General features: G+C 37.7%; 3 protein-coding genes and 1 non-coding gene across 6 annotated transcripts; 1 reads left to right on the forward strand and 3 right to left on the reverse strand.

Annotated features, from left to right (window-relative positions):
- The first annotated feature begins 373 nt into the window (after positions 1–373).
- LOC106167972 (uncharacterized) lies at positions 374–9,380 on the forward strand. 3 transcript variants are annotated; one of them, XM_013546886.2, is made up of 3 exons: positions 374–532; positions 4,739–6,506; positions 8,601–9,380. In XM_013546886.2, the coding sequence occupies exons 2-3, from the start codon at positions 4,940–4,942 to the stop codon at positions 8,894–8,896; spliced, it is 1,863 nt and encodes a 620-aa protein (XP_013402340.2). In that variant the 5' UTR covers positions 374–532; positions 4,739–4,939; the 3' UTR covers positions 8,897–9,380. The 3 variants fall into 3 exon arrangements, with proteins under 3 accessions (XP_013402340.2, XP_013402339.2, XP_013402338.2); XM_013546885.2 differs by lacking the exon at positions 374–532 and adding an exon at positions 2,827–2,942; XM_013546884.2 differs by lacking the exon at positions 374–532 and adding an exon at positions 2,840–3,165.
- Positions 9,381–9,548: 168 nt separating this feature from the next.
- LOC106167973 (uncharacterized) lies at positions 9,549–11,143 on the reverse strand. Its single transcript, XM_013546887.2, has one exon. It carries the CDS (start codon positions 11,133–11,135, stop codon positions 9,783–9,785), a length of 1,353 nt encoding a protein of 450 aa, XP_013402341.2. The 5' UTR covers positions 11,136–11,143; the 3' UTR covers positions 9,549–9,782.
- A 4,077-nt stretch (positions 11,144–15,220) lies between these two features.
- LOC106167969 (uncharacterized) lies at positions 15,221–23,858 on the reverse strand. The gene is made up of 7 exons (XM_013546878.2): positions 23,039–23,858; positions 19,874–19,946; positions 19,097–19,182; positions 18,110–18,217; positions 17,683–17,745; positions 17,298–17,378; positions 15,221–17,016 (listed from the first exon to the last, which is right to left on the reverse strand). Exons 1-7 carry the CDS (start codon positions 23,108–23,110, stop codon positions 16,846–16,848), a joined length of 654 nt encoding a protein of 217 aa, XP_013402332.2. The 5' UTR covers positions 23,111–23,858; the 3' UTR covers positions 15,221–16,845.
- Positions 18,481–18,569, reverse strand: Trnay-gua (transfer RNA tyrosine (anticodon GUA)). Its single transcript is given in 2 exon segments — positions 18,481–18,516; positions 18,533–18,569. It is a non-coding gene; the product is annotated as a tRNA-Tyr (tRNA).
- Positions 23,859–24,323: the final 465 nt, after the last annotated feature.

Raw genomic sequence — 24,323 nt, forward strand, 5'->3', positions numbered from 1 at the left:
TACCAGGTTGCTACACACCATTCTCTAAAGCCGGCCTGTAAAGAGTATAACAAACGACGCCTTGTTTTGGACGCTATTTTTAGTGAAGTTTACCTTCATTTAGAGTGAGCTATTATTCGTTCGGCTGATTAGATTTATAAAGATATACGAGAATAGTATTGTGGGTTTTGTTTGTTTAATATCGCCAATTGCTCATTCGTTTTTTTCACCCTGTGATCTTTTTCTTCATGAAAAATAACAACACGAGTCCGATATCAAGTGCAAGTTTTTGGACGTCGCTGACGGTGAATTTCACTATAAATCAGCTGCATGTGTGCGGAAACGCGCATTTCGTAAAATCTAACTTATTACGGTGCTATTCTCTTTATTTTTAGGTTAACTTCAGTTGGCTAAAATACAAGTAAAAAACAACAAGGCCTAAATTCTAGGTGCACGCATTCATATCAGTTTGTTGATAACAAATTGTGTATTTTCTGGCGCGTTGAGTTCGACCAGAGATGAGTAAAAACATTATCAAGCCAAGTCAACAAAGGTAAGTAAGACTGGTTTTAATTGCATTTAATATTTGAGTACTATGGCAAAAAAATAATATATAGGTCCGACGGGCCAGAATTCGGGGGAAGTTAAGATTGTGCGATCCTTTTTTATTTATTTATTTATTATTATTTTTTTTTTTTGCATCAGTCATACTTGGCAAATAACGGTGTCTCAGCGCGTGTCAATAGTGTCACAATGATTTACTTTCTCGATGTGACTCTTTTGGCAGTTTTCATAGGACTTTCAAATCTGGGTATTAAAAAGGAAAAAAGATATTATTTAGAGGTATCAAATTTAAAAAAACTAATGCTGAGTAAAAATTCTTGAAATTTTCTTATTGTACTTTTCGTGCTTGCTTCTTAAAAAATACCCATTAACGTTGACAACATTGAAATGTTTCTTCTAGAATTCCACAAATGCCACTGAATTTCTAATTTAACGAATTCCATAGATGTAACTGTTCTTTAATGCATAGCGCACGGTTTATTTACACGCTTAATGAATTGCAGTTGACACTGTCAACAGTTGCATCAACTCGTGTATTACTTTCGCACGAACTGTTTTTTAATCAGCACTGATGCGGTTATATGTGGTAACATACACACGTAAAAAAAGAAGGGGACTCTTAAAAGGACGTCGATTACCTGATTCAACTGCGGATGTATTGTTTCGAGAAACTCCAGCGCATGTGTTAACCCTTTTATAAGTAATGGCAATTCTTGTGCGTGTCTAGATTTTGATGTTGTTTCTTTTCTTAAAAATCAACTTCACAATTTTGTTTAATGATCAAAATCACGATATTTTTTCAATAGGAACATGCTTTACTATTAATGACTAGGCGTCCTACTCTGCTGCATTGTGAATACATTTAAATACCACTGTATATTTTTTCTTAAATGATTTCGCAATCAAACACCCTAGAGTTTACTCGATGAAGGACTATCTCGACAAGGATAAAGTGCTGAATGTTGATTTAATCCACGTGAGGTACCGTAATAAATGCTTGATTATATATGCACTTTAATTGATGCTCTCAACCCCTGCAGCATGGAGTAGATCTTCCATATATCTGTTCACGACTACTTGACATTCAGAACAGCACTTAACACTTCGAGTTGGGCTTGTCAATACAACCGTCTTTAAATACCTGTCAGAATTTTAAGATAACAGGATAAGGAGATGATCAAACTCAGTAAGGACACCCCCCCCCCAACTCCTTGCCGAAGAAGAAAAAAAGTTATGTGAAACTTTTGATCATTTGAATCTTATTTTAAAATGTCCAAATAGCAGATAGAAAGGAATGTAATTGGACATCCAACACCGACTGGATATATAGTTCCGACAGAGGTGTGAAAATCCAAGTATAAATTCACCTTCACTGATACGGAAAATTTGATGTTTGCATAGAAATCAAGACAGACTAATAGGCGCCGATAAATTCTATTTTGCACGTACATCTTGCCCCGTTTGCCACCCGGCTAAACTGTGTGGGTCAATAATGCTATAACTTCAGGAAAATAATGCAAACTACACCCTTTGTGTGTAGGCAATAGGGCGCAGTAAATTGATCCCCTGTTCATTGCAGGCAGATAAAATAACACTTTAAGCGAACACAGCGGCCACTATAACTGTTGTATATCAGGGATAGTTGACAATGTTTCTTAGGGGACACAGGGTGAATTTTCGTGAGTTTTTAAGGGAGGTCTCATTCTAGTAGTCGATATTTTAAAGTCTGAAGTTGTCACTTACCTTTGTTTACCTTTCTACCTCTTGGCGCCATCTTAATGAGAAATTTTCATTAATTTTTAAAGGGAGGTCTCATCTCAGGCGTCGACATTTATATTTTAAGTCTAAAATTGCCTCTCACCTTTGTTTACTTTTCTGCCTCTTGGCGTTATCTTAATGAGGAATGATAACATTAAACAAAATATGTGTTTGAACTTAAACAAGGAAAGTTTAATAAGATAACGGTGTCTTTTTCTCACAGGCTATAACTTCAGCTTCCGTTGTTCCCACTTGGTATTTTTAAGAAATAGAAGTTCTGCTCTTTCAGAAAAGGCCTGCTTTTTCAATGATTATTCACTGCGTGTACTTTATCTTTTATAAATGTTCAAACATACTGATATGAACGTGCCAATAAAATTTAATAGTGAAAATAATCAAAGACACCGGTGAGCGCATTAGTGCACCCAACTGTATACCCCCAATATCACCGCACGCAGCTTTTAAAAAAACATCTACCCTCCTCCCTTCCCCAAATATACCCGTGGCCCACCCGATACAAATATATAGATCTTCAGCGAGCGCGGTGTATTGACACTATACAAGTGCGCTGCCAATGGAAACAGGCGGAAGAATAGGAAGCAATGACACATTGCCGGCAGTAGGATATTGTTTGAAATTAGGTAATTTTTAATTGTAAGAAAACTCCAAAACTTAATATACATAGAGCCGAAGTTGGTAATACACTCATGGGAATTTGACTTAAAAGAGAAGGCCTACTACAGGTACTACAGATGAACCAGTAGACTTTAAGGAGTATTCTACGCTTCGACAAACATTTGGGTAACGTTGAAGTACCCCGACAACAACAGGTATTCTGTAGACTTTAATGGATTTCAGGGTCAGGTAAGAAAACAGAAATGTGGCCATATGATTTTAAACGTGCCAAAAAACTAATAACCTGAACATTGGACCTTTGTTGCTTATGTAAGATAAGATGTCACGGCGTCTGATACATGTATCTAATTTAGATTGTGAGAGGAATTTTGTATGATATCACGAATAGGGCATCAATCTGAGTTCCGTGATAGAATGTCACATTGAACAAAGTCAAGCATGGCATTGAACTGGATGCTGAAATTCAGACGCACCCTGTGTTCAGTTGAGTGAGTGGTCTTTTTTTATTCTTTTATCTGTTGTAGAAATTTATACAAGAAGAGAAATGCAGATCTGTCATTTTCATTAAACCAAAATGTGTAAAATTGCACTGAATAGGAGTACTTTCATCTTTTCTGTAAACGTTTTTAAAATTATGTCTACTACGGTGGTAATTAGGTGGAGTACATATCGCCACGATTATTTAAATATGCGTTTTAAAAGTGTCTTTCGGTCGATATTTAGTAGTTAGATGGTACGGTAAAATTTTTATACATCTTGTGCTGTTCTCTTTTATAAATCTGACACGTGCATCTGAACCCCTAATATATTTGACTTGTGAATAATTTTTTCATACATCATATTTTTCATCTCATCTATTCAAGGTGGATTTGAAACACATTTCACAACGCGTTAGAGGTTTTGAAAAATGCAGCAGTTTCCACAGTATTGGGTTTCTAGCAGTAGCGTTTTATTATTTTAAAGCGTGGTGAGGTTAAGTGTACGTGACGTCAACGCCATAATATTTAACATATTTCAGAAACCTGATTAATGTGACGTGACACGCGTCTTATTCTCCTTAAAAAAAGCTTGGATAAGACTGCTGTGAATGATGTGAAATGTAACGAACCTTGCCAAGGTCGCACTTTGCGCCCAATTAACATTATTTATTGCACAATAATTTCTCAAACCTTGAAGTAAGACGAAGGCATTTGTTGTTCAACCTGATATTTATATACTAAAATGACGGCCTTGACAATTTATCTTGAATTTCAAATTTGGATATTTAACAAGTTCATTGAAACTGTCAATTTTTATGAATGTCTCCAAAATTTAGCTACAGTATATAAAATAGCAGTCATGTCACATCGTTTTTTATCATGGAATTGGTTATGTTACGAGGTAGATAAAAAGTTTTCTCTCGCAACGGGGTCTTTAATTTAAGCGCTTCGTGCTCTTGGACATGTCTGCACAATATATTTCATTTCACGTGATTTCTTTAAAAATTTCATACTTAAATGATTTCTTGACTTTAACATTTGTCACAAGTTCTATTTGTATAAATACTGGGCTATAACTCAATGTTCATTTTCACAGCCAAATAGTTCTGAACCCATAATTTTAATTCTATTACTAGAACAACGGCTACGTTCCTTCACAAAGCCCTGTAATTTATCTAGTAGGGAATTCCAACTTCTGTACATGTATATATTAGCGTTTTTATGAGGAAACCGTAAACCCCTCCAGCTGCTATTCAAACTTAAACCAACTGGGACTTATGTATTGCTTTTTCTTAACTAAAAAGCCGTTCATTTTCTTTCAGGCTTAGCAAGTAAAAGTCCAGAATCATTATCACTGTAGAGCTTCACTGAAACGTTGACATTACCTCACGTTGCGTCGATTTTCACAAACCGATTAAAACAGAGAGCAAGTGACCTTTGTAAGGGGCAAATATTTAGCAACGTACTCGGAACTTAACCATGGTCGATTAACCAGCGTCAGGAAGGGAAATGAGAAAGAGAAAATGAAGCGCGCGGAACCCCTTATTACCGTCCGCCAGAACAAGCGCACGTCTTTCAAGACGATGTCGCAAATGAGCGGGGACGACATCCAAACCCTAAAGCGGACGAAGAAGAGCGAAATAAGCCACGAGGCCCTATGTTATAACGTGGCCGCCAACAGGGCGCTTAAAAAGCAACTGAGCCAATGGCATAGAGAACATAACATAATCGTTGGCAATATCAAACGAGGACAGCACTCTGTTTACAAGACGATGCTCAGAGTGAACATGGACAAGAAACGACTTCAGTATGAAGCGTACAAAAAAGAGCAAGAAAAATACAGGGTTATCATGAGCCAAAACAAAGAAAAGATTAACTTGATGGTGCTGGACAAGTTATCTCATTCTGACACATCTGATCCGAAAGGAAAGGGCAGCAAAATCGTTTCTTTGTATACGGAGGCGAAAGGAGTCCCCAGTTCTTCCACAAAACCCCAAAGTTCAAAAGGACAGAAGGAGCATGAGACCGGTGTGGGTTTAACCCTGAATTTGGCAGACTCAAGAGGGTTTTACCTAAGTACGAGCCACGGTGCTAATATTGACAGTGACACCGCTCGGTGCAGTAATGCAGAAACAAACACAAATACTGCCTCACCGACCAAACCGACTCCTTGTGCGGTGCGTGATACCACGAAAATAAACCCATTAAAGATCGAGGACAAGGACGCGGTTTCTGTTCCTAATCACCCCTTCAGCGGTTCAAATGACAACGTAAAAAGCAGCAGCGATTTTGATGGGAATTCAGACACAGGAAAAAACAGATTTGAACGTAAAACAAAAGTTGTAGAAGTGACTAAGGATTCGACCAAACCTCTCGTAAGAGAGAAGTCGGAAGGAGAAATCCAAGTGAAAAATAAAACATCTTCCAGCAGACTTAAATTGCCGCCTTTGAATGAAACAGTCACGCACTCTTTACCCAATAAAGGGACTATCTCAAAACACGATGAAACAGACAGCAAAGCAACAAAACCTGACATTCTCAAAATTGGACAAAAACGCTGTACATTAAAAACTGAGCCTTCCCTAAGAAAGCTTTCCATAATTGACGAGAGTAATGAATCGTCACTGAATGGCTCGGTGAAAAATTTAAACTTGATTTCCGCAGCCAGCGATACTTCTCCAGTATTACCTATGTGTGAGCATAGAAAAAACACAAAACAAGTTACTTCGCAGCAAAATGATTTCCAGTTATTAACAAGTCCTTCCTTATCGTTTTCTGATAGGAAACATTCTGTTAGTTCTACCAGCTCAAATAAGGACAAGAAATTCAGCTTTGTGGAATACAATAAGAGAAAAAGAAAAGAGCGAGAGCGAAAAGTGAAAGAAGCCTTATCAGGGCTGCCTCCCATATATGTCAAAGACGAACAGGGCAACGTTGTTCCTCATCACTTGGAATTCAGAAGAGCAGAGTTCAAACTACCAACAAATGCGAAAAAGAGACAGTTGCAGCAACTTCGTGAGGCCGAGATGTTGCACGGGAATCATATTGGTGATAAACTACACGATTTTCATCAAAAGTATATCAAAGAAGGTGAGTTGAATTTATTGAAAAAAATTGAAAATAAGTTGCTTTTCTCTGCTTCGTAAAGATCTGCTTATTAATGGAAGTTATAGAAGGGATGAAAAACAGGAGGGAGAGTATAAATGAAAAAAAAACCCAGCATGTTAATCTTAATGTGATGTCCTTAAAGCAAGTTTTAAAGTCGATAGGTCGCACTTGATACGTAATACTCAAGGCGAATAGAAACCTGTATTCCCTTAAGATATTTGTCTTTTTCTCCGTCGACCACAAAGATCTTATAAAAATAGAACCCGAGAAAGCGAACAAATATTTGCAAAGAGCGCTTCCAAGCTCGTAAAAGCTTCTTTTTAATTATTCTCTTTTATTCTCAAATAAAAGAAAAAGAAACCAAAGCAAATATAAATTTTCATCCCCAGGAAGCACGCTTTTGTAAGTGAAGAACATCATGAAAATATGTTGGCGCTTTGAGTGTTAAGCCAGTAATGCTGGCATATTGACATTGCCGATTACATTGATACTTATGGTAAATAGAACAACCTCATGCTCCTCGCGTGTAAATTTGAACATAATTTGTAGTCCAAATAACTTCAACATTAAAAAGGTCTCCATAAAATATGTAATATGAAAGTCTTTGTATCGCATCAGATGTGATCAATTGCAATCTGTTGTATTCTTTCTGTCCTCTGGTATGTGAATGATTTAGTGGAAAACGGATTACGCTGGTAAAATAAAAGATGTCAAATGGTAGTTTAAGTTACAAGTAATCATTTTAATATTACAGATGTATTCTTTTTTTTTAAACAATTGTGCAAAAACCAAACAAATTTAATTGTAAACCAGTTGTAAGTACTTCAAAGTGTTTGCAAAATTTACCAATTTTAGAGGTGTAATGTAAAGATTAAAAAATTAAGTGAAATAAAACACTGAAAACACCAACGCTGGTTAGCTCTATCCCTTCCACGGGAATTCAGAGCTACAGGATAGCGACAAAACCAATCAAGTGATCAGATATAATTAGGAATCGCACTTACGTTTTATTTGCTAAAAGCACAGCTGCAAACATTTATACGTAGGCCATTCAACACGTTACGACTGAATAGAGAAATTGAATGATATGAATTACCGGCGATGTTGATTCGGCCGTAAGGAGAATTGATTCAGTAGGATTTGTCGATTAAGAATGCACGAATGAAAAAGGGCAAATGAAGTATGGAATAAAAGATAGCAATATTCACAACAAAAGATTCACTGAATTTGCTTAGATTTGTTTGACATCGAAAAATTAAAAGTTGGCATGTTTGCAGAACGCCAATTTCAATCTTACCGATTATCTGTCACGGATATTACTTCTGAGAAGTATCCAATAACATTTAAAGCGGTCATATAAGTAGTGATGTCATTTATAAAATAAAACAGGGGATGGTTGTATCAAAATATTATCAAGGCATATCTGAGGACCTTTAACCAAAGTAGAATCGTCGTATCAAAGGGCACCTTGCACTCTGGTTTTAGAATTATAAGAGAGACCTGGACGGCAGTAATGTCGACAGGGAAGATTTAATTAAAACGTTAATACACATAATTGTAAATAAACCTAAAAACTTGGCACATTATTTAAAAGACAGTTTAAGTCTAAGACAGACAGTCTTATTTAAGGCGGCACATGTGCTGAGTATACCATGAATTATAGTGTTTATTTAACTTCCAGCTTTAATATTTATGTATATATATTACTATGATGATTATTTTTTTTTTACTATTTTTATTATTCTCTGTTTCTGATATATTGTAGTATTATATAGTACGGTGACTTGTAGGCCCATGAGGCCGGGTGAGGCTCTCACATGTCACGTTAATAAATAAATAAATAAATATAGCGATAGGGTAGGTAAGGTACATGATATGGGCCTTCAGTGTGGCCCAGAGTAGGGGTGTATGAGTGCCAGTAGTCCTACTTTTTATTTATGATTAACTGGTTTATTTGATGCCGTTTTATTTATTTATTTATTTATTATTATTATTATTATTTTTTGTAAACTATCTTCAACTACGTATTACTTGTTTGAAATAACTAAAAGAGCGTTTTCAAATCGTGATTTTCAGACGACATGAGGAAGCAAGCACTCCGAGAAGCAGCAGAACAGAAAAAAATGGAAGAACCCGATCCGTCAAAAACGGAAGTCAAACCAACCAGGATGCTCGGCCTCGGAGCCGCGTGGAGCACAGCTCTTGCAAATACGACTGCAAAGTTCATGAAGAGTGACCTTGATCCAAATTCCAGCGAAGGGCTTCAACAGTGCGGTTATCTGAGAAGCTTTGACGTTGATTTAAAGTATGAAATGAAAGCAAAAGGAGAAAGTTACACCAAGAGATCAAGTTGGAAATCGAAAGCGTTGTAAGAACCTCTTATGAGTCAAAAGCTTTAAAGCAGTGTCGAAACATTGTGTTTGTCACCTCTGTAGCAATGGGAGATCGTGGCGTCATATCGTGAAGATGTTATTCCGTCTTCTAGCTTCTGTCGTTTCTTCGCCTAGATTTTTATCCCAAAAAGTGGTGCGAGTAATGATAAACAAGAACAATTTGTAAAGAATGTAACGTTACAACTGAAATAATTTTTACTTTATAGTTTTGAGAAAGTGTACTTCTAGGTTTTTACACAAATTTTTAATGCAGATTTTTTCTTAAATCGACCTGAAGGTCCATACTTTACATCATGTTTGGTGGTAAGACATTTTCCTTTAAGAGGGTGGCTTGAGCTCAAAGCTAGTTAATAAAGAAACAATTCCTATTATCGATTGGGATAAAATTGAGCCATAAATGGCTTTAACTCTAACGCGATCGTCCAATGTAACTAAGAATGGAAGTTACACAAAAACCAAGGTGCACAAATAAAATGATATATTTTTAATCTGTGGACTAGCCTCATTTCAATTCCCCACTTTCATAACAGCACTCTTCTTATTTTACATAACAAAGTGATTTAAAACGTCGTTAAGAGTAAATGCAAACGACAGGTTTACCATAGGCCTATAACTGACCTTAGTAAGCCAACGACGTCGAAATTAGCCGTGTGAATTTGTCGGTGTCTTTGCAAAATTAAGCTTAAATATTCAAAACAAATCCACATTTCTGCACAAGCAAAAGTCGTATACAGCTTCAACCGATTCCTCAATAACCGAGTCCTCAGCAATGAAAATACGCTAGGCGATGCGCGATTTCATTTAATTGCAAATTCACAGCTAACGCTTGATTGTGTTTTCACACCTAACACATTAAGTCGTTGTGCTACTCCATGACCGGCGGTGCCCATACCTGAGACACAGGGGCTGGGAATTCTATGTAAGCTGATCTAGAACTGTATTCATCCACGCTGTCGTAATCCAAAGGTTTAAATGTCATATTTGGCACACGCGAATTTTGGATATTTTCTCTCCATTCGTCATCTGGGGTGCCCGGAAGAACGAGAGGAATCTGCTGCATGCGGCGTATGCGAGATGTTTCCATCATCCGCGATGAGTAATAATCCTTGTGTATATTTGTCTCCATTTCAAGTGATTTAATAGAATCACAAAATCCACGCATTCTCTCCTCCATGTTATCCCATTTTAGCTGAGAGTCCTTCAAACTGACAATTCTATATGCATTGTCGTTCGTGGAAGGAATTTTGTATCCATGGTTGTGTTTCTTTCCTTTTCTTTTGCACAATTTGCTGGATTTGCTCAGATTTTCTCCAGCATCTGATGACGAACCCATTGTACCTGCAAATTGGGTCGTGCATGGGCGGTGGGTGCTTACATTTGGCAAATCTTCCAAGTCGTCCAATAAATTTCTGTCACTGGGCGAAGCTGAACCTCTCAATTCTCCAAAGGAAATGGAATACGCGCGTTTTTGTTTTGCCGGTTCTTTTCTAAATTTCTTATTATCGCAGTTTATGGGTGGTAAATCTTGTTTCATTTTCACTTCGGTCGGTTCTAAAACGTCATTAGGTTTTGTGCCGGCCTTCTCTAAATCGCCGTCCTCGTCGTTTTCTGACACTCCGTCTGGAGTTACAAGCTCGAACGCCGTCGTTGGTCGCAGTTCCACGACTGGTTCTGCAATACTGACCACGCTCTTCGGTCGTAAAAGGCGCGCAATTTCATCAAAATTAAGGCACGTTTTGTCTCCCAGTGATTTGCTGCGCGCTGGTTTTGATGGATACTCTGGGAACGCAGGCGTTGGCGGCTGAATTGGAGGCGGTTTCCTGACCGGACCTCCGTCAAGCCCCGGTCCAAACGACCTTGACTTTCTGTTGAGTATCTTCTTTAACATTAAATCGTTATCTTCTGCATTTCTGCTGCGCTGCTGTTCGTTATTTTGGGCTCGAAGGGCCCTTTCTTGTTCTCTATCCCCCATCATACGCGCATACGCAAGGCGCGACAGGGAAAGCTGTCGAAGGAATCGTTTATGTATGACACGCTGCTCTGTGGCAATTTGATTTACGACGTTTTTCTCGGTCTTGTTTAAAAGCTGAAGAGTCTTCTGCAAGCCCGTCTCTTCTTTCCAATTTGCTGACTGAACCTGAGGAGATCGCTCAGACATATTCAAAAATTCCGGGCGACCACTTGCTTCAACTTTCTTGGAATTGAAAAGTGTGGCCATCTCTCTTTTCCGAAGAAGACAAATTATAACGTATTATTTTCGACGAGATCAAAACCTTCACATGTTTCAGAGTAGTTAGGTTGACCGGTAACTCACCTGGTTATGCGAATTGCCAGGTGCTAGGGATATGCACAAATCCCTACAAATTTCATTAAATCGAGCCTAATAAATAACACCAATCTTTCCGTGTTTTCTCATATACTCCTCTCATTACTGAGGCGACCTTCGTCCATTCGAAGTTATGCATATAGAATGAGCTGTGAAACCAAACAGTCCAGTGTTTAAATGTTGTTCTTTTGAATACTGTTGTCCTCAATTTTCGCTCTTCCAAGCATTTCACGGGTTTTACCGTGTTTTACTTTTTTCTTGCAATTTTGCAAACCGTTTCAATCCCAATGCATAAGCTTTCTCTCTTTCATCCTTTCCCAGTTAATGTCTGATTTCAATGTGGCTTGATTTGCCGCGGTCTGCAGTCTGAGTGTTCAGTATTTACAAAGAATTAATCGACACAAAATATCACTCATGTAGCCGCCAAATGATAAGACCTTTCCTCTCAACCAGCGAAGACCAATACCGGTAACGTTCCTCCCCACCAAGCTGTTGTCAACTGTTACACAGCTATACCTCTCGCTCAGTGTCGAAATTCCTCGTCGTTATGGGATCCCCCGGTTTGTTTCAAGGCTGTCTGTTCCTTATTAGCTTATAACCTGCGTCAACACATCATTGGTACCTCTCTGTGTTCAAACTGGCCAGTTTGCCTTGTTCAAGGTGACCAAGGTGAGCGCTTTAAGACCTAAATCGCCTCTCCACGTTCAAACAGGAGACTCACATTTTGATTGCATTCACGGTAAACATGATCGCTATGCGGCTTGGAGACGCTGGAAGATATCGGATGGTCCGGCCAGGTGGTAGGTCAGGTGATTTCGATACCTAGACAACGGCAATTTGCAGTGTCAAAAATTGTCAGTTTTTACGTAGGTCTTTTCATTGTTGTGCCTAAAAATGGAGAAGTAATTCCTCAGCGCGTGAGTGAAATAGATTAGTTTTTTATAACTAGCGTGCATGATTGTACATATTTTAAATTATCTCTCAAGTTACAAAACAGCTTACAAAAATGATAAAAATTCCAGAGCAATGAAAGGTGAAACAGTAGAAAGTCATTGGCGAAATTAAAATATAAATCACTCGGATCCTTTTCAGTTGATATTTACTTTAAAATCCATCGTGAACTTTTGTCTAGAATGATAGGTTCAGCATGGCGATCACTAACGACAAACATTAGCCTTGACAATCACCTCATTTGATTTCCATCATGCGTAGAATCATATTCCAACCCATGCAAACATTAATTTGTGCCCGCTGCACCTTCACGGTGGTTAAGACTTAGAGCCCGTTGCTTGGTCTCAAGGGGTCTAACAGGAGAAAATCACCTATGTTTAATTAACAAACACGTCCTTCAATTAAAGCGCGATTTCTCATGGCCGCATTCTGCTTGCTATAGCGTGTTTATTTTATCAAAACGAACGCATACCGACTTTTGTTCGTGGTATAAAGTAATCAAGGTTAGAGACGATGTAATGTGAATAAAGGGATTAAAGACCGCTTATCTTTTCAACTTTGCTGGATCCAGAACTTGGTTACTATCTTTAACACCAGATGCGAATGCTCTCATTTAATTTTATCAAAAACCGCTAAATTATCCGCCCATAGACGGTATAAGTGAAAATTGGCTGATAACTATGATGTATGAGGCAAAATGCTCGTAAATTTCTCAAGCATGAGAGCTTAAAGGACAGAAGTTCGAATACTGCTTGATAGCTTTTAGAAGCTTGTGGACGTGGTGTATTTATCAAGTTTTTTTTTTCTTTTTTTTTCTCGCAGCTGGGTGAGATATTTCCTTTTTCGAATATAGAATGTCTGTTCACTGGCCCCATTGCAGTTTTAATACAGACTTGACATTTAATATGGAATATTTCAGTTTCGAAGGTATGCCTAGGTGAAAATGCGTTCTTTTTTTCACAAACTCCGATCTCATATAAGATATGTGAATGAAAAAGTGTGAAGTCAGGTGTGTCGCTACCAATTAACTGAATACCAGGTTTGTTGAGCTGCTGCATTATGTAATATGCAGTGATTTAATTGGGTAGTGCTCCTTTGGGCTGGTTAAAGCTTGGCTTTGGCAAAGCATGGTTCTGTCAAAAAAGTATCCATATGTCTGCAACGACTGCATAGAAGAATTTGAAATTTTGCATGCAAGTGGTCAGGTTTGCATTGTGTAAAATGAGCTATGCAGTGCTTTACGAATTTGTTAATCTGTGGCAGAATGGCGCGAAAAAGACATGCACTGCCAGACAGATAATTGCGCCAAACGAAACGGCCCGCACAGTTTTATAGAGTAATGCCTAGACTGATCTACCTACACAGAGGCCACGCCCAATGTACTGAAATCTTACCACAAGGGTACAGGACCCACTGTCTTTCGGGATATGCTGTTGCAACTAAACAAAATCTACCCTGTCCGTTCATGTTGGGGGTAAATTGTCACCAAAATGCATTTTTCAAGGCCCTTAGCGAACACCAAACTGGTTTTAGCAGGTTAGAATACCAGACGACCTCCGAGGAACCCACTGTAAATAGCTAAACATCGTTGTATGTTTCTCTAACGAATTGGGGACCTTGACTGTTTCTGGGTTGAACACTGACATCTCGTGGCTTTCTTTATTGAGTTCAGTTTTCACATGTACCTCCCAACAGCCAAAACAGAGTTTACAGACATCCAGAAGAGGCCAACGACGAAGCGTGCGCCGCGTATAAAGTGACTAAGGTCATTAAAAGCGTCAGAATTTGGAGTGGATACCACATTGGTGCCAAAACACTAATGTTAGTCATCGACAAAATCCTGAACCAGACGAAATAAAGAAATAATCTGGGAACGATCTGGTTATCATTTGATAGGGGGCAACTTAGGAACAATTTTAGGTTGCACGGTGAGATTGACAGTTCACACAGAGCACTTTTAATAGCAGATTAAGTACAGAACCAAGGGAATGAACAGCTACCTTGGTCATCAAAATCGCCATATTTGAACCACATAGACAATATGTAGGTAGACCATTACTCGCCGAATCAATGACCTACATGTCCTACAACAAAACAGGACCAAATTGGGCAGTTTTTGACCGATGCCTGGAATGTTATGCCAGATTGAACTTTAAAAACCTAACCCAAGGAATGCCTTGCCACTTGAGAGCGCTGGTAGCAGCCAGAAGAGGTCAGGCGTAACAGCGACCGTTACTGTGACTAGAGACTAACATGAGGGTCCTTTGTGGAGCGTGTGGCTCTTTTACAGACAATAATTTGAAAAATATGGAGGTCCAAAAAATCTCTTTTAATGGTTGTCGTACGACATAGAATAGGCAATGTGTTTTTGTTTGCTTCTCTGGCGAATTCCATTAATGAACTGATATCACAATGATATCAGAGAGATAATTAAAATATATTATAACACGATTTTAATCCTTACTTTCATTTATCAGTCAGCAAAATAGGAAAAAACTGATGAAAAATGATTTGGAAAAAATATTCCATATTAAATGTCAAGTCTGTATATTATTCACACATGTCATTGACAAAAAGAATGAACTAAATAATGAAATGTACCGAAAATTTCTTTTGACCCATGCCTGCAGACACAAAAGTAGAGATAGGAGGAAGAGGCGTTTAGTAGAATACAGAGAAGATGGTGAGTTGGAAACAAGCGGAGCCATTTTAGTCTGTTAATCTGACTGCATTCAGCGAGAGTCCCCGTGGAGTTAGTGCGCACTGGCTTGTTTTGAATGGCCCCTTCGACACCAACGCTGAGACTGATGACGAAAAAAAAATCCCGGACATGTCTTAAAACGTTGGTCCAGACAACATGACCCTCTAGTCAATAAATATTCAGTACGTTGTTTGCTCACATACCTAGACCATACTGATTAATGTCAGAAGTGTTAAGTAATTTGTAAACATCTAGCTTTGTTAATTACAAAAAAACAAAGAAACAATGGCATTTTTTCGAGTAGATCCTGATTTTTTACTGAATATTGAATATTTATTTTCAGTGAGGCATAAAAATCATCTATGTACACAAGTGGTAGACGAAGTATCTATAAAGCTGGATTTACTTTAGATCCTCTGAACGACTCCAAGCATATTTTCATTTTTCTATTCAGGTATTATATACTGCATCGAATATAATACATTTTGGATATATTTTGATTCTTTCTACAAATCTTTAAAACGTTACATATATTATTTCCCCATTGTTAAGTTAGGAATACAAAAAACAATAGGGGCCTAATACAATACAACTGATGTATAAATACAGAAACAATTTCAAAAATACACTACAGATATCTTTAAGATATTAGATACATTGCATACGAAAAAAAAAACATATATCTCCACAACAGATTATGGATAATACAGCATCAGCTTCTTAGCATTTCATTTCTGACGTATTTGGATTTAGCCCATATAATTTTGTGTATCTGTTGTTTTTTCATTCAAAAATCGTTGGGGTAACGTTTGGGGGAAGTAACGGTGCAGGTAATATTTTTTTTTGTTGATGGAGTAACCAAAAGAATTATCCTTAAACTATTGCGGATGAATATATGGTGAAAACTTAGGAAGATATGGTTTCACTAATTGGAAAAGATATATGTACGTTTTACAAAATTACGCCTCGCGATTTCTTTGTACAATGTTGGCATGAAAGTGGCAGTAAAGCACCAAGTACCATTATGAATATATTCATATATTACCGCCACCTTAAGTCCAATCCATAGAAAATAATTAAATAGGAAAAATAAAAAAGGTAGCTAATTCACATTGTGTCTATTCGAGAAAATACTGATGAAGAATCGTGACTAGAATAATATTTACACGTGTAGGACTCTCCTGACCGGCTAAGAGCGTTTCGGTCGCCATTCTATCACTTGAGTCTGGCGCAACAGTAAAACAAAGCCGAATGGAAAGTACACATAATAGTGACACAGTAAACAAGCATATACAAGAAAATATTGACAAAATGTAGCTGTGATGAAAGGCCTTTACAAAGTTAAGATTACATGAATAACTACAAACAACTAACTAAGATCTCTTTTTAAAAGATCTAAATATTGCAACTGTCTCTAATTATGAATAAATATAAAATTTACATCAATACACATATAAGAAAAAAAATAAAATTTGAGCATAATCCTTCATGTAGCTCCTATTTTGTCATCCCTATTTGAGAGCTACAAAACCTTGTTATAGAGGCATTGCTTTGGTACTGAGCAGATTTCACGACAGACTCGTTTAAGATGACAAGTGATGAAAGCAGAATACTGATGACTGGTAAGTAATGCATTTAAAACAATCCCTCTTGGTACGACTGTTTTTAAAACAACATTTGCATCAAACCCTACGTACTGTCTGTGGAGATATGAAGAGGGGCTTAAATCTTATCGTATGTCCATCTACCGATATTTGCATCCTATTTGCAAATTATCCTGAGTAAAAACAAAACAGATCACGGTTGAGAGTGCGAACAGTGAAAAAGAACAACTATCGCAATCAATATGCATTCGGTCGTTTCTCACACATTCACCCCTATGGAATCTCCACAGTGAAAGGGTCTTATTGGAACGATATTGATAAAATTTAAACGACTTCTTCAGAACCGCTATGAAATTTCTTCGTACAGCGGCGCTGGGTCGGTCGGGAGTTCTGGCACTACGACAGCCGGCAGTGGGTTAAGCGTGGCGTAAGGGGGCGGGTCTTCTATATACGGCGGCAGTGGAATCTGGTGCTGTGTCGTTATAACGGGAAGATGGCACACCACTGAACGGCGCTCCTGTAATATACAATATATAATGTGACTTAAAAAGCAACTGATGATATAGAATAACGGCTGTGATTTCAAAGTTTTCTCGTAGAAACGTTCTCACGTATTTTTTTCTTAGCAGATATGAAGATTTTATTTGCCTTTTTCACGTAACGTAAGAAACTAACACAACACTTTCTGTTATTGTCACTATCTATCTTCTCAAATCCAAATGGTAATTATTCTTCTATATCCGACTCATTTTCTAGATGTCATTTATAAAACACTCTCGGAGAGAAGACTTTACTTACGGGCTTGTTGAAAAATTCGTATGTGCCTCTGCCGGCCCCTAACTCCGTATACTGGGTGTAGACACACATAAAACTGTACACCTAGTATATATACGAAAGAAAAAAAAATGAAATATCTCAACTGCCACAGAATGACTGTACAGTCAGGATAATCAATTCAAAATAAAATCAAACTAAAGTAAGCATAATCTGGGTTACCCTTTAAAATTACCACGACAGTTAATACACTCAACAAACGAATTTCAACGTTTGAGTCTTTCAAAATTAACTTTCTTTTAATTATAACTTGGTAATATCATGAGGAAGAGAACACTGTTAGGCGTATTATTGAACAGCTGACGTGTAAATCTATGTCACACAAATGATTGTGTAAAACGACACTTACATTGCCTATCGTCCGGACAATAAAAAATGTCATAAAAACTATGGTCCAGTCACTAAACGCGGTCTGAAATGATAAAGTGAAGTGTGCATAACGTTACAGGGAACGAATATATTGATACGACGCAACTAAAATTGACTCCATTGATAAAACGGGAGAATGTAGGTTCAGAATACAATTTGGGAAGAGAGAGAGAGAGAGAGCGAAAGAGAGAGAGAGAGAGAGAGAGAGAGAGAGAGAGAGTACCCTCTACCAGGGTCGCAGTTATTATTGTGGACATTTTTTTGCTGAGGCATCAGACCAAAATGACTGTCTATTTATCTAGAGACATATTAGTGAATGTCTGTGGAAAATCAATCAGTCGCCCTGGTAGATAGATAGAGAGAGAGAGAGAGAGAGAGAGAGAGAGAGAGAACGAAAGACTCGTTACCTCTTCTTGATGCGAGTGATGGACAGAGAGAAACATGACTGTCGCCAGCTCGTATATGACCAGCAAAGATACACCTAGGAGCCAAGGGAATAGTAGATCTCGTTTATCCTGCAAATATGAAAATATATTTCGACATGTCCTCTAAATGATGGTTTTCATCACTTCAAACATTTTTTTTACATTACTACTATTGAAATTAACCAATTCAACTTAACGTCTATGCCAGCTGTATTGTTATTAAAATACTTTAATAGACCTGTGCAAAAGTTGCTCGATAAATAGATTAAACAATCAGCCGAAAATCTATTCACTACATGTTTTTCTTTGGTTATTCTTTGTTCTATTGTGCTTTTATGAAAGCAAAAAAGCATTCTCGCGAGCCGGATTTGAACCAGCGACCTAAGGATGCCTGATAATTTTCCACTACAGTCCTCCGCTCTACCAACTGAGCTATCGCGAGTACCGGCATGTACGGGCGCTATTATCTTTCTACCGAGCTCATCTGCTTTATCAGTCGGTATGAAGGTCATATATGCAATGAAAATTGTTTTCCTCAGGCGAGACACCGGTTGTACATACAAGTGGGTTATTGCTTTAAACAGCTGTTACATGCAGTCAATTTACATGCACTTAAAGCCGACAAAGAGATCATTTTTTAAGATGAAAAATATGTACACGACTTCCACTTTTTTCTTTAATAAATATTGTCTACTGTTTCATTTAGGACAGGAAAGCAGACAAGTAATTTCTTTCATTGAACTCCAGTTCGTATGTGACACTTGATGCGGTCAGCAAAAATGATTTTACTTTTCAACATAACACTACTTTTCACACACACACACACACACACAAATAAATAAATAAATAAATAAATAAATAAATAAAAACCTGAGAATTTGCAGCCTTATACAAGTCAGTTGTTTACTGTGTCTACTGTGTTGCCCGCTGATTCCCCAGCAGTGCATTTAGTGCGTTAGAATATCTTACCACATAAACTCCCGCCACAAGCGTTAGAGATACCACAATGTAGGCTGTGTAGAAGACGAAGGACATATAGCTGACCACGCAGTAAGCTGGAAATAAGATCAAAGTCAAACTCAATTAAAACAAACATGCTGCACTATCAGCATAAAAAATTCTAATTAACCAACATGCAGCGACGCCTCTTCACAGGGGTCTTTATTGAGAGAGATTAAAAAAAATATTTCAGTCATTAAAAATGGTAGACCTTTCTATGGCGTAAAATAGACGGGGGCGTAAAATAGACTCTTTTTTCGTGAATGAAGAGCAATTTATAATAGAAAACATTTCATGAAATGAATATAACCTGCGCAAAAGATCTGTTGTCTTTTAATAAAAGGTGAAAATTCGAGATCACGTAGTAATCATAGCAGAGGGACTTTCCGAGATGCAAACAACAATTTGTAACACACAAATTTTGGCAGGGACTGTCAGCGGTTGACTGGACATGGCGCAGAAGATAGCTGTATCTAAAATGACACCAATTCACTATATATCAAGCATTTCGCTTATGTGCATCTTAGCGTTCAGATACGCCATAAGGCTACTGCGCTGAACTATAAGTTCGATAACTCTTCCGGGCACAGGTTAAGATGAGAGAGACATGCCGGCTATATTAGTCAGGTGCCCACACCCTTATACCTAGATATGACGTAAATAATTGAAGTCTCGTTTAAATTCACAATGACAGCGCGTCCATAAGCGGGCTAAATTATAGTTAATTTGTTCAAATCAAAAGCTCACCTGTGTATTCTTGTATCTTGTTGTTGCCCACGTATCTTACCAGAAACAGAGATATGCAGATCACTGCTACGCACTGAAGGAAGAGATAATTCAGAAATTATATTACTTGCGATAAAGCATACGTAAAAAGGAAAATTGATAGTTGGCCAATTATGCAATAATTATATAACAGAACATGCATTAAATAATCATTACATTTTAAATAGTGACTAACGATCGCATATCAAAACGCAGATGAACGTAACTTTGAAGTTGTCTTAATCATGTTAGATGCATTTGTGAAACATTGCGGGGCGTTGCAGAGTCGTTTGTTATGGGAAGTATGGGATGTGTTACGGATGGTATTGAACATTGAACCCGAAGACAGTTAGTTTGCGCAAAATAACGCCCACAAACGGTTGCTTTATCATGAACGAACACACTTTAGCATTTTACGGGGGTGTTTTGTGTTCATGGATTTTCATACACATGAGAGTGACATAGAACAAAGGGTATTGAGGTAAAAGGAAAATAAATCAAATCCTTAATCGTGAGTCATTTTCCTCCTGAGAAATTAAAAAGAACGTTCTGGATATTTGTGAGCGGAATGTCTATTGATAATTGTTTTTGAAATGTTGATTTTTTTAATCCCAAATGATTATTTTTTTTCGAAAGGCTATACGTGCTTCATTGCTCAGATTTTAATACATCTCTAACTTATGTGAACACGATCTTTCTAAGGACACAATAAACGTTTTAAATCAAAGGGGAAACAAGCTTTTTTTGTGATTTAAGATCAACTGGCGATATTAAGTCACTTATCGTGCGAAATAAGTAGTGTTTGTGACAACTTGACATTCTCTTTCAAGACACCAAATAGCTACATGCGGTCATTTAAAATGAAAACTATTGCATCTGAGGGGATAGAAAATGTATGACCTTATTTTATGTCGTTCAACAATTTTAGGTTTAGTAATATTCAACTGTAAAACTGCACCTGAGAAATGACTTTCTTTCAAAAAACGGGAACTGTTGAAAGTTACATTAAAAATCCCTATATATTTTGTTTCACACCACAGTAACAAACAATAAGCAATAAGCTTCAAATAGCGTTTAATGCCTCTATTTACTCTGAGGTCGTTAAACTTATAATGAGTGGATTAACTCTGTTCAGTCTTTGACATAATGCTAACAAACAAACTAAAAAGTCAGATTAAAGTTTTCACGAGAGAAAAACGAAGGCCATTGTGTGCAAGCGTTCTTCAACCATGTTACGTAACAACAACACCGACACCCTGTAGTTTACTGAGATTTAACAATACCAGTCTCATGCATTTACCTGACGTGTTGTTAAAATCCCCTTGACTGTAATTTGGCTCTACGCTTCAATGGTAATTTTAGCTTTTAAAATGGCGCAACAATTCGTTCAACCCATATATAATACACTCGTGGTGACAGGAGGCAATACACCTGCATTTGCCGTCTAATGTTTAACTAGGCAAGTAATTAAATCAGGCTGTTCACTATACATGAACGTTTATAGTCCGAACCCGCGTTGTTACTTAGAACACCACGTTTCAGCCTCTAAACAGATTCAACTTGAAGCCAGTTTCACAAAGAGAAAATTTATGATTTAGTGAAGCAATTTAAAACGCCATGGTTGGTTTTATTCCAAAATATTTTACACAAGACCTTAAATTGCAGTTGGGTCAGTCTGATGGAGCATCATCAGCGAAAACGCGCCAAAAAGACCTTGAGGGTGTCTCCATTATCGTCTGCCGCCTTTCGCTGCAAACGAGAATCTTGTCCATATAAATGACGCATGAGCTTGGCCTGCAGGGGAAATGTTTGTCCTTCGACAAGTTTAAGTGTAGGTTAGACTTAAATGATGCATCCGTTTGCCTTGCAATCACGGACACAAACTTTCAACGCTTTAATGCTTTTGCAACCGTAATTTTGAGGGTGTTTCATTGTCTGAAGGACATCGAATAATTTTGCAAAGGAGAACAAAAACGCCTTACGGAAAACGTCTTGAAGGCGCAACGAAACGTTGAGGTTACTATAAAAAATAAATAAATAAATAAATAAAGGGTATTTGGAAATATTTTAGAAATATTTTAAGCTCAAAACATCATCGGCCCATTTCCGAACCTGGCTAACGAACAAATATTGTATCAGCTGATTCAAAAGATACGAAAAAAAAGCAGTGTGCGTTAAACTATTTCGTATTTCAAATGTTTCCAATTCCATATTGAAAGCACCAAATGGCGTCGTATTCGAAACCTGTTGTAGTGTCAACATCAGCAGACGACAATCTGCATCTTTCCTTCAGGCACGAATCTTTTTGCAACAAACCGACGAGCACAATTATTGTAGATTAGAGAGCGATAGATGGTATCTCTCAGCAAGTTGGCCCGAACGCAAAAGGCTTTAATTATTGGGCCTAGCGCCCGTGTTATTATTACACCATTGTTAAAAACCTGCAGCTGGAGACGAAGATAAGTTTCGAGATAATTTGTATGCAATTCCGTTTTTTATCACGGAATCTGTGAATGTAACTTCTAAGTAAAGGGGTAAAATTAAGGAAATATGGTGGTGATGGAAACACTGATTATTTGTGGGGTGATGAAAATTAATACGTAACAAATGCATAAAATACAACAGTGAAACCCCGAAAGATCTACAATTAACCTGATGCACATGGTTCCCAATCAGAAAAGGAAACTTTCTTTTTGCAGATGCCTGATTATATTTATTTCCCATTTATAATAATCACAATCGTCACGTATGTGTGTTGTATTTCGTGGATGTTCTAAGTGAAACCGTTTGTGTTTATATCAACGCGGACACTGCATCATTGAATACAAAGGCTGCACTGACCTATATCATACGTGTAAAATGTCGCTAACAAACAACCAACAAAAGGTGAATTCAGTGCTCTGCGAATTTTTTCGAGCACTGGCATATATACACACCATATTGGCATAAGCTTATGCAGGCAGCATTTATTAACAGAAAGGGCAGGTAAACACTATTTATGTTCTGCGTGAAGAAATACCATACCATTATCTTTCAATGTAAGTTCAGGTCACAGAAATTCAAAGATCTCGATAAGAAAACCTTGTAAACGTTCACCTGTAAATATATCTTATGAAAAAAAAAAAATGAAATCTCTTCAACACTCACCAAACTGTAGAAGGCAACCATCATTGATCCAGTCCGGGTATTCCAAAAGAAAAACTTTTTGATGACAGCCATTTTCCAAAGGTATCCTCAGCGTCCCCAAAACTGCAGCACCTCTGCTCCCTGGCGCAAACCTGTCTGACCGGAAATCTCCCAATGGCTTGAGGCACTGATAAACAAGCAAGGGTCTCACCCTCGTAACAAGGCTCGCCTTTAAACGTCCCTACTGTTGTTTTATCTATTTACAAAAGGATTAAAACGTCCGGTCTATCGCGCATCAACCTGCTAATTACCCAGCCGCTAACTCCTGGTTCTCACGTATTAAATCCCGTGATTTAAGTATCCAGTGAAAGCCAAGCGAAAACTATTCAACTTCAGTCTTTAAGTCGTCTGAAGTCATGTAGCTGCACATGTTACACACACCGGCTGCACATCTGCTTCCAAAGTCGTGACTGTCCGCGGAAGACTGTCCTCTCTCTTCATATTATACATACCAACGTAGTTAAAATCTAATATGCAAAACTAAGCTAACTGGCAAATTAAGTTATATCAGCAAATGTGAATAATTCATCACGGTAACTATTGTTGGAGATTTTACCTTATCTTGGTTATCTTTTACTGGAATCTTTTATCGGTGGTCTCGCAGGCCTTTTAAAGTTTTGAAAGTGTTTTCTCTTAAACTCCTCACAATTGCCTCAACAGATAAAGAACGATGTAGATTGCGTCGAACAATAGAATACACGAGTATAGTCGAGTATGGCCATCCTTGACCCTACATGTTGTCTAGGACAGACGTATCGATGTGGTCATTCACCTTATTTCGTCAGGTTCTCTGCCGAAGAGTGTTTACCGGGTCAGTTTTTAAATCCCGTCTACTCGACACTAAAACCAGGACTGAGTACAATGGCTTCAATTTGATGAAAACAACACGTTGTCGCCTTGTATCGATTTGTTTGTTAAACCCAAGTGTGGTTTCTATAAACACATATTAGGTACACTTTTTTTATTTTGGTATTAAACGCAGGCCGGTGCAGACCAGAGTCAGATGACATTTTAGAAAAGTGTAAACAAGACTTGAGACAGATGCAATCGGTCAACCTGCCGTCTCAGGTAAAAAAAGTTTATGCCAGGTTGCGGATTAATTGTTGCGTTCCTTAACAACAGGTTGGTTTTTCATGACTGAATGTAAAATAAATGATCAAACTACTTCATTGCCTAGGTATGATAAACCTTATTATATTGTATGTATAACTTACTTTCATGTTTACTTTATCAACGCAGGTTTAAC

This window comes from Lingula anatina, chromosome 3, assembly GCF_051362555.1.
Source record: "Lingula anatina isolate TDL-2025a chromosome 3, LinAna3.0, whole genome shotgun sequence".
NCBI classification, from domain to species: domain Eukaryota; kingdom Metazoa; phylum Brachiopoda; class Lingulata; order Lingulida; family Lingulidae; genus Lingula; species Lingula anatina.

What these genes read in the sequence shown, in the direction of transcription:
- LOC106167972 (XM_013546886.2), top strand. Translation starts at nt 4,940, where the DNA reads ATGAAGCGCGCGGAACCCCTTATTACCGTCCGCCAGAACAAGCGCACG. An exon ending in TCAAAAGTATATCAAAGAAG is followed by an intron (nt 6,507 to 8,600) that starts GTGAGTTGAATT and finishes CGTGATTTTCAG; the next exon opens with ACGACATGAGGAAGCAAGCA.
- LOC106167973 (XM_013546887.2), bottom strand. Translation starts at nt 11,135, where the DNA reads ATGGCCACACTTTTCAATTCCAAGAAAGTTGAAGCAAGTGGTCGCCCG.
- LOC106167969 (XM_013546878.2), bottom strand. Translation starts at nt 23,110, where the DNA reads ATGGCTGTCATCAAAAAGTTTTTCTTTTGGAATACCCGGACTGGATCA. An exon ending in ATCACTCGCATCAAGAAGAG is followed by an intron (nt 17,746 to 18,109) that starts GTAACGAGTCTT and finishes TTATCATTTCAG; the next exon opens with ACCGCGTTTAGTGACTGGAC. An exon ending in ACGAATTTTTCAACAAGCCC is followed by an intron (nt 17,017 to 17,297) that starts GTAAGTAAAGTC and finishes TGTATATTACAG; the next exon opens with GAGCGCCGTTCAGTGGTGTG.